Source organism: Lissotriton vulgaris, chromosome 1_1, assembly GCF_964263255.1.
Source record: "Lissotriton vulgaris chromosome 1_1, aLisVul1.2, whole genome shotgun sequence".
NCBI lineage: Eukaryota > Metazoa > Chordata > Amphibia > Caudata > Salamandridae > Lissotriton > Lissotriton vulgaris.
The window spans coordinates 2,037,786,519-2,037,798,976 of NC_141685.1; the positions used below are offsets into that span (position 1 = coordinate 2,037,786,519).

The 12,458-nt window shown below is 47.1% G+C and overlaps 1 protein-coding gene across 2 annotated transcripts in view; it reads left to right on the top strand.

Annotated features, from left to right (window-relative positions):
* The first annotated feature begins 2,526 nt into the window (after positions 1–2,526).
* SOX5 (SRY-box transcription factor 5) overlaps positions 2,527–12,458 on the top strand; it is a 441,228-nt gene continuing 431,296 nt past the window's right edge. Inside the window, exon 1 of one of the 2 annotated variants that reach the window (XM_086920362.1) lies at positions 2,527–2,640. Coding sequence is in view for 1 of the 2 variants with exons in the window: in XM_086920351.1 (XP_086776477.1) it covers positions 3,972–4,009 (38 nt within the window). In the remaining variant the exon portion in view is untranslated. Of the gene's footprint in view, positions 2,641–3,820; positions 4,010–12,458 lie in introns of those variants that run through there. The other variant, XM_086920351.1, reaches the window with a different exon arrangement.

A 12,458-nucleotide genomic window follows, 5' to 3' on the forward strand; every position in this document is an offset into this window, starting at 1 on the left:
AGTGTCCTTGCTGAACTTCACAGGTCTTGCTAATGAGAGTCCTTCACTTGACAGTTGTGAGTGCTCTGCTCTAGTTAATAAGGGTAAAGTACAATGGGCATTGGAGGATGGGATATTCCGTCAAAAAACGTGAAGGATATCCCGTCTGCAGTATTACAAGTTCCGTTATATCATATAGAACTTGTAGTATGACGGTCGGGATATCCATCACATTTGTGAAGCATTATTCCATCCTAAGATTGTAATCAGGCCCAATGGCATCCCTTTCCTCGAGCTGTACTTTTCCAATAAGTAGAGAAGCATCATAGCATCTCTATGATTCCTAGACCTTTGAAAGTCTTGATCTTGAGAGCCCTGATTCTTCTTTTCTTTTAGGTGACACAAAATACATTTGACACAAGGTGTAAAATCTACATGTAGCCGATTAATTGTTTTATATGTACTTGTCGCCTTTGCCCCTTTCCCATACATTGGCATTACATTTTGCAATTCTAATGCTAGCCCAAAAACAGTCTGGCCTAAACTGCTAGCCCTCCTCCTGTCAAAAGAGGATTACAAACCATCTAAAAAATGTTGACTATTTTTTGGATTCATCAGTGAAGTGCACCTTGGGACCCCATGGAACATGAATACTGGACTCACACCTGGACATGTTGCCGTCACTTAAGGAGTCTCACTTTGCAAGAGGCAAAAAATTGACTGAGAGAAATGTTTGAGTCAATTACTACCAATAGTAATTCACCTGAGTAGCACGATATACCATTACTTTTGGTACTTATTTACCCAGGGCAACATTTTTTTGCATATTGTCATTCTTCTGGGCCATAAGTCACTTAAAAAGAAATGGTGCATTGAACTAGTCAGAACACTGAGACCTCAATCACGAGGGGAGTGATTCATTGCAATACGTGCAGTAACTTGTTATACTTCTAAACAAATTGAAACGACCGGTCAGGACGCAAAGACGCAGACGGAACCGTTATCAGCGAAACTCATTATCAAGGCACGATCATTATATATTCATTGCGAAAGACTTCCTTCCCGAATCAGCTGTTTTATTGGATATTAAGACACTGAAGAACAGAAAGAATATTTACAGAACTTGATATCGGATTTACGGGATCTTTCCATGTAGAAACAAAGTATCAATGTTTAGTGTGAGTTTCCCCCTCTTGGAAAATTCCTTGAACCATCTGTTATGGAAGAAATTAAATAAGAAAACACATCAGTAGAGATCGTTACACTGCTACAAATGGTCTAGGTTTGGTATGTGAAGAGCAAGGAGGGACTGGCAAATCCAAAATGTAAGAGGGAGTGCGACTGTAAGATCAACTTTATTCAGAAAAGGTCCTCCTAAAAAAAAAAAAGTTGGGCCCGGGGTGCTCTTCATCCTAGAATGAGATGCCAGAGAGGCTTTGCGATTGGTTTCTAACCAAAAACAAAAAGAACTACAATTGCGCAGGGTGTAGAAGGCCTTCCATTAATTCCTAAAGTCACCTATCCAAAGGTGAGCTCTTTTCATGTAAGAAATTACCTTAGTAAAACAAAAGGGTCATCCGGAAGCTGTATATCCAAAGCCCTCTACTAAAACAGCAAAGAGGGACAACTACGGCAACCAATGGTTAGCAAGACCCTTGTTGTAAACACAACCTTTGCAACAAAAACACAGGCGTCGTCAACAGGCGAGACCTAAAAATCTGCCCAGTACTTAAGCAACCTGCCATTTTTAATTGTCAATGGGATGTGGTAAGGGCTGATGGCACTAGATGGTGCCTTATCTTATTGTACACGTAGCTGGGGGGGCGATGCCCTGTTGCTTGTGACTCCTAGTGCCAGTCCTTACATTTTAGCCAAGAGCACTTTGCATGCTGGCATTTGAAAAGCCACAACCACATCTACATGGATGTAATAATGTTTTAGCTATTGGAGATACTTGCCAGTTAGTATGGGGATCTGTCCGGAAAAGATGCCAGGTCGCCAGGTATGTGAGGAGTACACACAGTAGTCTTTTCCCTTTGAATTGTGGCCTTGCATTTATAATAGGAAATTAATTACTATTAACTGCAAGTGAGAGTACGACAACGAAAAAGAGGAGGGGTTGAGCTACTCACTCCTGGCATGGAACGACGTGAAAGCGTGGACGCGTCTGTGGCAGACGCAATAAACATGACGCCAGGAAAAGTGAATGAAACTGAAATCGCCGCGGGGTCGACCTCTGTTATGCGCTCAAATGCTCTTAATGCTGTCCAGTTGCAAAAAGTCGAAGAACGAGGAATGCAGGGGAAGGGTTTACAGGGCGGAAGACACCGGAGGAGGAGAGGCCACGCGAGGGGCCGGGCCTAGAAGAGACACGTGAGAGGCGGGGAGCTGTAGCAATGAATGAACCACAGGAAGCAAAATAAACACTAGACTAGAGCCTCCGTCGTTACCACCTCTTCGGGGCTCTGACTATCAGCAGGACTGCCACCACCGACCCGCCCCCTAACACTACTGGCCGCGGTGGATGGAAGGTGGAGACACTGCGCTGCTGTTCCCCGTGCACTGTGGGGAGGGGGCATGGATACCCTATGGCGACCCTCCGCAGCACGCCCTCCAATTGAAGCCCTCCCTTCGCACGAGGGAGGGTCTTCCAGTCACTGGGTATGACTTGCTGTCCTGGGCGTCAGGCTCCCGGGGCGGGGCGGGGCTGAGCTCACGGGGGTACCTCGGGGGACAGTGGCTGCACAGAGGAGCAAGCTGTCCGTGACCTCTGCGCCTGCGCAGGGAATGCCTGCGTGCACTCCTGCCCTGTGTTTGTCAAAGACCCGTAACCTGTGACCTTCCTCGCTGCTTCCAGATGTGTGTCCATTTGTGTCATTGAAGTGCCATAGCCCATTGCCAGAAAACACGCAGACTGCCCTACAAAGTCAAGGGGCTTCCTTAGTGTAAGGAAATATATACAAACTCAAGAGGTTCGTTAAAGGGAAAATAAACAACACTGTGTTTTTTTTACATTGTTACTTCTTGAATTGCAGAGTTAAAATACTGCATGTATCGGTGAAAATAAAAAGTTTGCAGCATTCCAGAGAAAATGTGTTACGCACGAGGTCTGTGGTAAATAAACTGCGTGCTGTATTCCTTACAGAAGACCCGCGCCGTCCACCTCTGCGTGCTGCAGAATGCGCTGCCGGTGTAATTTGGGGAGAAATTCCGGTGTTTTCGCGGGCCATCGGCCTTAGTCCCCTCTGCACACTGCAGGATTCTGTTCTGCAACTGGCGTGAAAAGGCTGCACACCGACACCTCCTCGTCGTAGCGCTATGTGATGAGCCGCACCTGAGCCAGTGATTGAATTGATTCACTGTTTACAGGTCTTTTCAAAGGGCCCTGCTGTCATGTTGCAACATGTCATGGCCCTGGTTCTCGTTCTCCCCGTAGAACAATGCCAGTTACGGTACTTTGTTGGGAATAAAATCGACACCGAGCCAAATGAGTGCAAAGAAATTGAGCAAACCAAGCAGAAATCAGCCGAAGTGAGAAAAGCGCGCTTTAAATACTCCCCGTGTTATGATCGTAAATCGCTCTGCTTAGTTGCGGGTCTCCTGGGTGTCCCGCAGAGTGAGATAGATCCACATCCTTGGGGGGCTCTCTCAGTGAGCTGAGGAGACTCCCCGTTTGCGGCACTCTCTCCGCACACGCAGCAAGGCTTGTGGTTAGTGTAGGCGCAGGCTGGAGCTGCTCCGTGCGTCGGGAGCGCTATTATCAACACTGGCATTGTGTAGGAGCCTGCTGCTGGATCCGGGCTGCTGGCCCTTTAAGAGCCTGGTCAAGGAGTCCCTGCTCGCACTGAGGGGGGAGCGCAGCCACAGCAGCAGCAGTGCACAGAGCCAGGGAGACGCTCCGCCGCTGCCCGAGCTCGGGAGTCACTTGACAGGTCGGCTCGGAGGAGATCGGAGGCGGCCGCCGCGACGACGGGACGCCTCGCCTTTCCAGCATGCTAACTGACCCTGATTTACCTCAGGAGTTTGAAAGGTGAGTCCGGCAGCCCCCGGCCCCGGGTCTCCCCTCCGAGCTGCCCGTCCTCTGCAGCTGATCCCTGTGCGAGGCTGCAGCCTGGGAGCGCTCCGTGCGGTGACAGCCTGGCAGCCCAGGGCCGGGCACTGGGAAGCCCCGTGCCTCGTCCCAGGACTGCGGGGCTCCCGCTCCCTCCCTCAGCGGCTCAGGGGTGACCCTCGTGCAGCCGGGGACCCCCGCCACACCGCCCAGGGAAACTTTCTAACTCTGCTGTGTCCCAGGGAAGCCCGCAGCCACGCTGCTCCCATCCATGCTGCTCTTCGGGGTTGTTTATGTCTCAGTGTGCAGCTGAGCAGGAGGACGGCTGCTGGGAGCCCGAAAACTTTAGCGCGTGCTGCTCCCGGGACCTGCTCAGCTCCTCGCGCGCACGCCTCCAGAATGAATGGCTCGCGCCGCAGCCCGGCCGCTCACGTTGTGCGGGATCAGCCTACCTGATCAGAGCCGCCCTGCGACACGTGCGGGCTGCGGAGCAGTGCAGGGCTTGCACTCACACCTGAGTACAAAACACCACAGGCAGGGCAGGTGAATAGTGGATCATTTACCGACGGGGGAGGCGGAGACCTGCATTGAAACTGCATTTATATAGCGCTTACTGCACCTGAGGAGACCTGGGTGCTACTCTGGACTTTTGAAGTTACACAATGTTGTGTGTGTGTGTGATCCTGAGCACATTTGTTAATCTCTGTGTTGTGTATTCTCCCCCCTGTTCTGATCAAATGTAGGAGGCTTAAGAACAAAAACTGCCTCTTTTTAACGCTTACTTTCTGTTGTTGTGCGGGCACGCATGCAAGTGAAACAGCTGATACTAATCACCTTCTCAGTGAAATGCGAAAAGTGTTACGTCTCTGAATGGCAGCCGAGAGATATCACAATAAACTTTTCTTTATGTAAGTGAACACTCCTTGCGTAGCAGTCCACACACATCCAGCAGACACCACCGGGCCAGTTCGCTTTGAAGCCCTGGTGCCTTCCACACACAGTGGCACCAGCTCAGTTTGTATCCCACGTCTGTCTGGCCACATCTCACAGCAGACCGACACACTGTGGCCCTACTTGGAAGGCATAAGCAATGGGACCAGCCCTGCCTTCTTTGCTCGAAGTTGCTAGCGGACCCAGTGGGACGAGTTATGTTCCTAGCAAAGGCACTGTAGGGCCAGTCCATGCCCCTAGCAGACTCAGTGGGACCAGTTGGTGCTCCTAGCAGACACAGTGGGACCAGTTAGTGCTCTTAGCAGACACAGTGAGACCAGTTAGTGCTCCTAGCAGACACAGTGGGACCAGTTGGGGCTCCTAGCAGACTCAGTGGGACCAGTTGGTGCTCCTAGCAGACACAGTGGGACCAGTTGGTGTGATTAGTTTATGCTCCCAAGGGACACAGTGGGACCTACTCGTGCTCCTAGCGGACTGGGTGAGACCAGTTGAGGCTCCCAGCACACTCGGCGGGAGCAGTTCGTGCTCATAGCAGACGCACGCAGCGGGGCAGCGCCTGCTGCAAGCATGCTCATGACATGCTCTTCGAGGCCCTTCCCTCTGGCCCTAGGTGCATCTTCCAGGAGGCAGAGTGTGACCAGCTCTCTGAAGCCTTCCGTCCGTCTTGCCCCTGTGCATGCTGTTCTTAACTCTGTTTTAAGCAAACGCCTTTCGTGTTCTTGAAACTCTTTTAAGTGTCATTCGCTTCTTCTAAAGGACGTTTTTCCAGAGCGCCTTGAAGGATGCTCGTCAGTGCGCCAGTTCTTCGGCGAGACGGGTTGCATTCTGTTGTGACCCGAGGAGTAGACGTACTTTATCCCATCCGTAGCTCGGTCTGGTTAAAATGTAGCCACAGAACCGAGGCGCTCGTGGGAAGCAATCACTCAGACACCCAATCAGACAGATCACTTGAGTCCAGACTTCCGAAAAGCAACAAATTGTAGTCCCTGGGCCCAGTTATATTTTTGACGCGTGCAGTACAGCCAGTCCAAACTTAAGGAAAGCTGCCTCGATGCCCGCGTTTTCTGAAGTTACAGTCTGAAGTTCTGCTCATCTACACGGGACGGTTTTTGCACTATTTCCTCCGCCAGGCAGTTCGGTGTACACGGTCCGTGCTCCTCCAGCTCAGACGGCGGCGGGTGCCAGGGATGCTTTGCCCTTGTGGCTCCTCCGCAAGATAACCTTGTGCTCCTGCACCGTATGAGGTGGGTGTCTGACACTTGTTTCTGTACTCATTCAGACATGTATCGACCCGGCTGACGCCGAGGCTGCAGGCATGTACATTTGCAAGATGCCCTGTTTTGCATGGTCACTCGAGTGTACAAAACCCCGCCAAAGCCGCTGTCATCACCGGGACCAACGGGGTCTTCATTGCGGCTCCGTGGACTGCGATCCTGCGCGGCACGGATGAGAAGCTAGCGCTTAGAAGTACACTGAACTGTCATTTTCCACCCTAGCGTGGGACGGAGCAGGTACCATCCTGACTTTCGGCATATGTGTATGTCATGGTTAAGTTGCTTGGGGACTCCCGGCTTTTTAGGGAAAGTGTAAATGTGTGCACTTTAACTTGCAGTTTGCGTCTTGCGTTTTTTAGTGAAGTGTAGCTTTAAAGACAAATTATTGTCGGGGAACACAATTTTCATCAAATGCAGACATGTGCACGAGACAGAAGCGTGACTTGAAATAGAGTCCCGGTCGCTCAGTGCCATGCGAATCTTGGCCTCATTTAGACTGACATACCATAGGGCGCGTTGGTACTTGGAGTGGGCAGGGGAAGTTCAAGTGGACCCGTCTGCGTCCTCGAGGTAGTGTACTCACAGGCTGCGGAGCCCTTGCAGCAGCAGTGCTTTTAGAGTCTGGGTGAGATATGCGCGGGCATTCTAAGGATGGGGCCACTTGTAAACTTAGCAAGAGATTGAGGTTTATTGGAGACCATGTGAGTAAGCCTTTTTGTTCTAGAATGGCACCATACCCTCTCTGAAGTTGGCATTTTGTTTTTCCAATCTGCACCCACAGCTCGATACTGGCTCAGGGCGCGCATACCAGCCTCAGTCATTGTTGCGGTAGCTGGTCTCAGCTGACCCTCCCTGGGCCTCCACCGTCCCTTCTTAAATACATGTCTGTTATTAACAACATTCGTGTTTGGAAAATTTGCCGCGCCACGAAGATGCCGCTTCCAGAAGCCACTTCTTCGTGGCAGTACCCTCGTTCTTGAAGGGCCGATTGTTGGGTCTCTGCCTTCACATTTTCGGCTGCTCTTTGCCATGATCCTCCCCAGGTCTTAATTGGTGGCAATTGTATGAGCGTGGTTTACTCGTGGTTCCTGATCCATTTTCAAATGCACGATTGCTTCTTTGTGGATAAAGGCTGGTGACTAGCCCCGTGCTTCCTCAGCTGTGGAATCCCCGTGGGTCGGCTTATTAGTTTAATTTCTATATCTCGTGCATGTTGTAAATGCGACACAATCCTCGTCGCCGGCTGTAGCTCACTGCCGGTGCTTCTTAAAATACAACCCCGCTGGCCGGATTCGGGGCATCGCCCCCAGATGCACCAAGCATAGAATAAGTGTTACACGCGTGTTATCTGTGGGCGCAAAGTTAGAAAGTGGTCACGATTTCTCCAAATTTCGCCTTGGGGATCTCCATTTGTTGAAGAGACGCTGACATCTTAAAGAGGCTGTGTTGTTTTCTAAACACTTCTGCTTTCTGTGCCCGATTGCTAACCGTGGGATGAGTGTTTGCTTGTCTTTGCCGCGGTCCCAACTTCATGCCCGAGAGCTCATGTACAGAAACTCCGGGAGGAAACCTTCACATTCTTCTTCAGTAATGCACATAACGTCTTGGCTCGTCTTCTCCGGTCGTGGTACACTATTCACATTTCTTTAACAGAACTAGCCACTATAAATGACACTCTCTTCCATTACACTGCTCGTTGAGAACATTTACTGCGGGAGGAAGATGGTTGAAAGTTAAAAATACACTGTAGTACTTTTGTGTCCAATAAGCTACCTTATATTTATGTCTTTTTTAAAAAAAAATCCAAAGCAGTGTATCCTTGTTCTGCTCCCAGATTTATATGTGCCTAGTGTAAGTTAAGTTGTCCATATGATCAAGTAGAATGTCCCCATTGTGTACAGGACCTGGATAATTAGTAAGTTAGGTATTATGTGCATGTACAGTCACACATACTCTAGTGTCCACTCGTGCTCTGGGTGTATCTCTGGCAGTACAGACTTTTCATTTCATCCATTTGTAGCAGCTGAAATTGTATTTTTAATGAACTTTATTGTTGGGATAATGTATGGTATAAGATCCAAATGGCCAATTTGCCCGATTTCTTCAGATTTGCTCTTTTAGGTGTGCCAAGTGTAGAGGGCAGTTTTTCTCATGCAGTATATTGCATGGTAGTAACAACGTATCTACTGCATAAGCTTTCCTCTAGCTTTGCATGGTATAAATATTGTTTGCATTCTTAATTACAGTTATATGCACTTCCCAGGGTAAGTGTGGGTGCAGTTAGTATTGGTAAATATGTACTTAATTTACAATGTAGTGGTCGGTCGATGTAGTGTATGCAATATTATTTTAGGTTAATATTAACAACTTTCATATAGTGTAATTCAGCCATTTCCTCAGGAAAGTAACAGCCACTGTTTTGAAGCAATCTTTTTATTCTCCCCTTTTGTGTAATCCTGGGTATGCACAATAATTCTTATTTCATATCGACTTCAGCTATCCGATCCAGAGCCCCATCTCAGCTGGTCTTGATTCTCTCCACTACCGGTGCGATGTGACTAGGGCACGCGCCACACTGCTTTTTAGTCACCACATGGCGCTCTTTACTTGGCTCGCTTGTCTGGGAAGTCCATTAGAAAGAGGCTTTCCATCAGAAAGGTGCCATCATTTCATAGTAATCAAGGATTACAAGTGCACATAAACAGACTTCTGATATTATCGCTAGTTAATTAAAGAGAATAAATATCCGCTTGATTAAGCGTTGCTTGGTTGACACATAAAGTGTTATTACCTTTGTGGCAGTGCAAAAGCTTCTGATAGTGTTTGGCTGATTTGAATACTTTACTTTGGTTATCCTTTCTATGGGTGATGTCACTTGGTTATTTCACCAAATCCAGCCTTGTTTCACCACCAAGAGAGGGGCGTATGGGCATAGGGCTGATGAGTATCACGCCAGCTCTGTCCTAAAGAGTTTTACATTCAATAACACTGCTGGATTTAATCTGAACACTGTATGTTCGTTCAATTTAAGTATGCACCGGTCGAGTTTCAAGTAATTGTTTGTGGTATGTTTGCTTCCAAACGTTGGGTGCACATGTTCTATGAATCGTTTAATTTCAGTTTGTTTCACGTTGCTTCATGTACAAGCTTGCACATGCTTGGGTTGATGCCTGCTTCCCTGCTTTTGCTGTTATGTGTCGTGTTATTATTTCTTGTCCCTATTCAACACACGTTGTTTCGCCCTATGAGAACATGAAGACGATCTGGGGTTTGCCTCCAACGAGAAGCTATAACTTTTTTTGCAGTTGTACATGATACTTTAGTGTCTTCCTCAGGAGGGAACTGCAATCCTGGATGCATAGAAACATGCCACTGTAACTATTTGTTTGATTATGCTGTGAGCAATACTGTCACATTGGTATTACAATGCATGGTGTATATTTTGTTGCCTCTTTAACATAAAAGCCGCTGCTCCTGCAACTGATTTAGTGTCTGTCTTCAGACCTTCCAAAGGGGTCTCACCTGACCTCTAAGTAGAAAAAGTAAGCATGTGAATGATCCGAAACCACTGCTCCGCCGCTAAACTTTGATTGTTGGAAAAGTGAATAATGGACAGCACCAGATGCCTGCATAGGGTTCCAGTGCACCAAAGCAAAGAGCACTGTTTACAGAATGACATACTACCAAATACTTACCTCCTCGTGGAAAATGGAGGTGTTGAGACTAAATCTATGATTCAGGCAACCACCGCATGTACCTGCTACCTATAAGACGGTTGGAAGCCCTGGGGTATTATTTTGTCATATTTTGCTGTACACCCAATACTGAGATACAGCGCCTCACTAGATGATACCGTTAAGTGGTGCTTGTGAACCAAAATTACTCCATGTGCCCATAAACAAAAGACTTAGCCGCTTCACTAGCCCCATTATAAAAATATTTGTCTATTTCCTTGTCGTTTGTCTGTCTAATACAAGGTAAGATGCCCGTTGCTGATGCTCTAACTTGTGAAATGTGGACTACGACCTACACAGATGAGGACGTTTACTCTTCCTTCATGGTGTGATCTTACCCCAGTGCCCAGCCTGCACGCTCCGTGATGGTGGTCATGTTAGATTGCCTTTCTCAGAGGGTTCCCTCCCCATGTAGATGGCTTGATACTGGTCGTGGAGAATAACCGGCATGCCTAATTGTCGCTCTATGTCAGATTGTACACCTCTAAATTCCTATAATGAACTGCTCTCAGGTCGGAGCCCCTCAGTAGGATGCATTGAAGGTTCCCAGCACCAACAGGAGGAGTCTGTTCTCTCTTTGCCGTTATTGGCAAGGTTCACCTCTGGCAGATTGTGATAAGATATTCTGGGAAGATGGCAGATTTGTAATTCTGGAATAATTGTGTCAGTCTGTGCACTTGTGAAGGCTCCCTTCAGTTCATGCAGAATACTGAATTAACTTTAAGTGGTCGATGCTATCAAATACAGCAGAAGATGAGCCGTGATATTTTTTTCCACGTCAACACTCAAAGGCAGGCAGGTATTTTTAAATATGTTTATATAGATATGCTAAAACGTTTGATATTCTGCTTTATTTAAAAATATATATATATTAGTGGAGCAATACATAAATGAATACCAGGATGTGTTTCCAATTTCAGTATAATAAGCGTTAATTTGAGCCTGGAGGGCGGTCTGGCTCCCAGTAGTAGGTAGAGTAGCTGTACTCCCTATGAATCCTTCCCGTAGACCTCCACGACAATTGTTACTTGCTCAGACTGAAGCAAAAGTTTCAGATTTCTTGCAGAAAAATACAGCCATGATCTTGTGCGCCAATTTGAATTAAATCATCATTTTTGGAGAATTACATTCATGACTATTGCTATCCTCTGTTATTGTTTGATCTATTGATCCTGACATTGTTTTGAACCCTCCCTTTTCAGGGGTGCTGCCTTTATCGATTTTGATAATTTTGATTCTATTTGTTTCCGCACTATTGAAAAGCGCTCTGATGCCTGCAATGGTCATGTTCGCGCAATGTAAAACTTTCTAATTAAAGAAACGTCACTAAATGATTTTTTTTTTTTTGTAACTGAGTGTTAACAAAGCTAAAGTCATGAATGGTCTGGCTGATGTTCTTACTTGAAGGACACAGACCAGAAATCTAGATAAAGAATCAACTCACTTCTCCATCGTCGTGCACTTTTTTTGTGCAGCCAGGTGTGTAACAGCAAAAGTGTCCACCCCCTACCCTTCACAATAACCGAAACAAGGATGCTAAAAATGACAAGAAAGCAAATCAGTGCTGGGTATCTTGGTTTCATAAAACATACTAAGCGGCAGTCTAATTAGCATTAACACACAGTCGAAAGTTCTGGAAATTTTAGAATTGTGGCATTGTGCAGCAATGGTGGCATACCCCTTGCCCAGGCCTCCTCCTCTAATAAGTATCCCAGGTTTAAATCTTCCAGAATGTAGTGAAATTAATTTGTGATAGACACACCTTTCGCAAGAACTCAAGTCACAACTGTTTCTAGACCTACTTTTTCATCTGTCTTGGTGTTGGCTTTCTCTCTGTTTCTCAGCAGAATCTTTGTTCCTTGGAAGTGCTCCAAGGTACACAATGCGTACTTTTCTATCATTGAACACGCGCGTTGTAACCTCTCGCAAGGCGCATGGTAGGACCTGTCAATGATGATTATAACCATAGTGATGCACTGTGAGAGGACACACTGCACTGAGTCCTGCGGAGTGCACTGGAGCTGGGCTTGGGAAGCCGGCAGAGCCCTGTGGGGTATCCAAGTATTCCAAGACCAAGCGGTAGAGTTTACCGCACTGAAATATAAAGAGGCTGGCGGTGGGCTTGTGTTCAGATGGAATAAGCCTTCACGGCAGACAGAAGTTTGTTAATTTTCATGTTTATTTTTTCTTTTCACAAATGCATCTGAGGTTTCTTTGCTATGTTACATGTGAAATAACATTAAGAGTCTTCATTTCAACAACTGAATTAGAGAAAATTCAAAACAGAGACTGCTGTGCTTTCTGCGGCTCCCCCATCCCTGTGCCAAAGTCTTGCAGAAGTTCTCTTGTTTGGTATAGTTTTCAGCTGTCAGAGTGTTCTAGGGGTTTGAAGGGAAAAAAAGGGTTTAGTGGTTTAGAGCAATTCCTGATTTCTGTTAACCTTCACAATCACAGAGTTTTGAATGTATT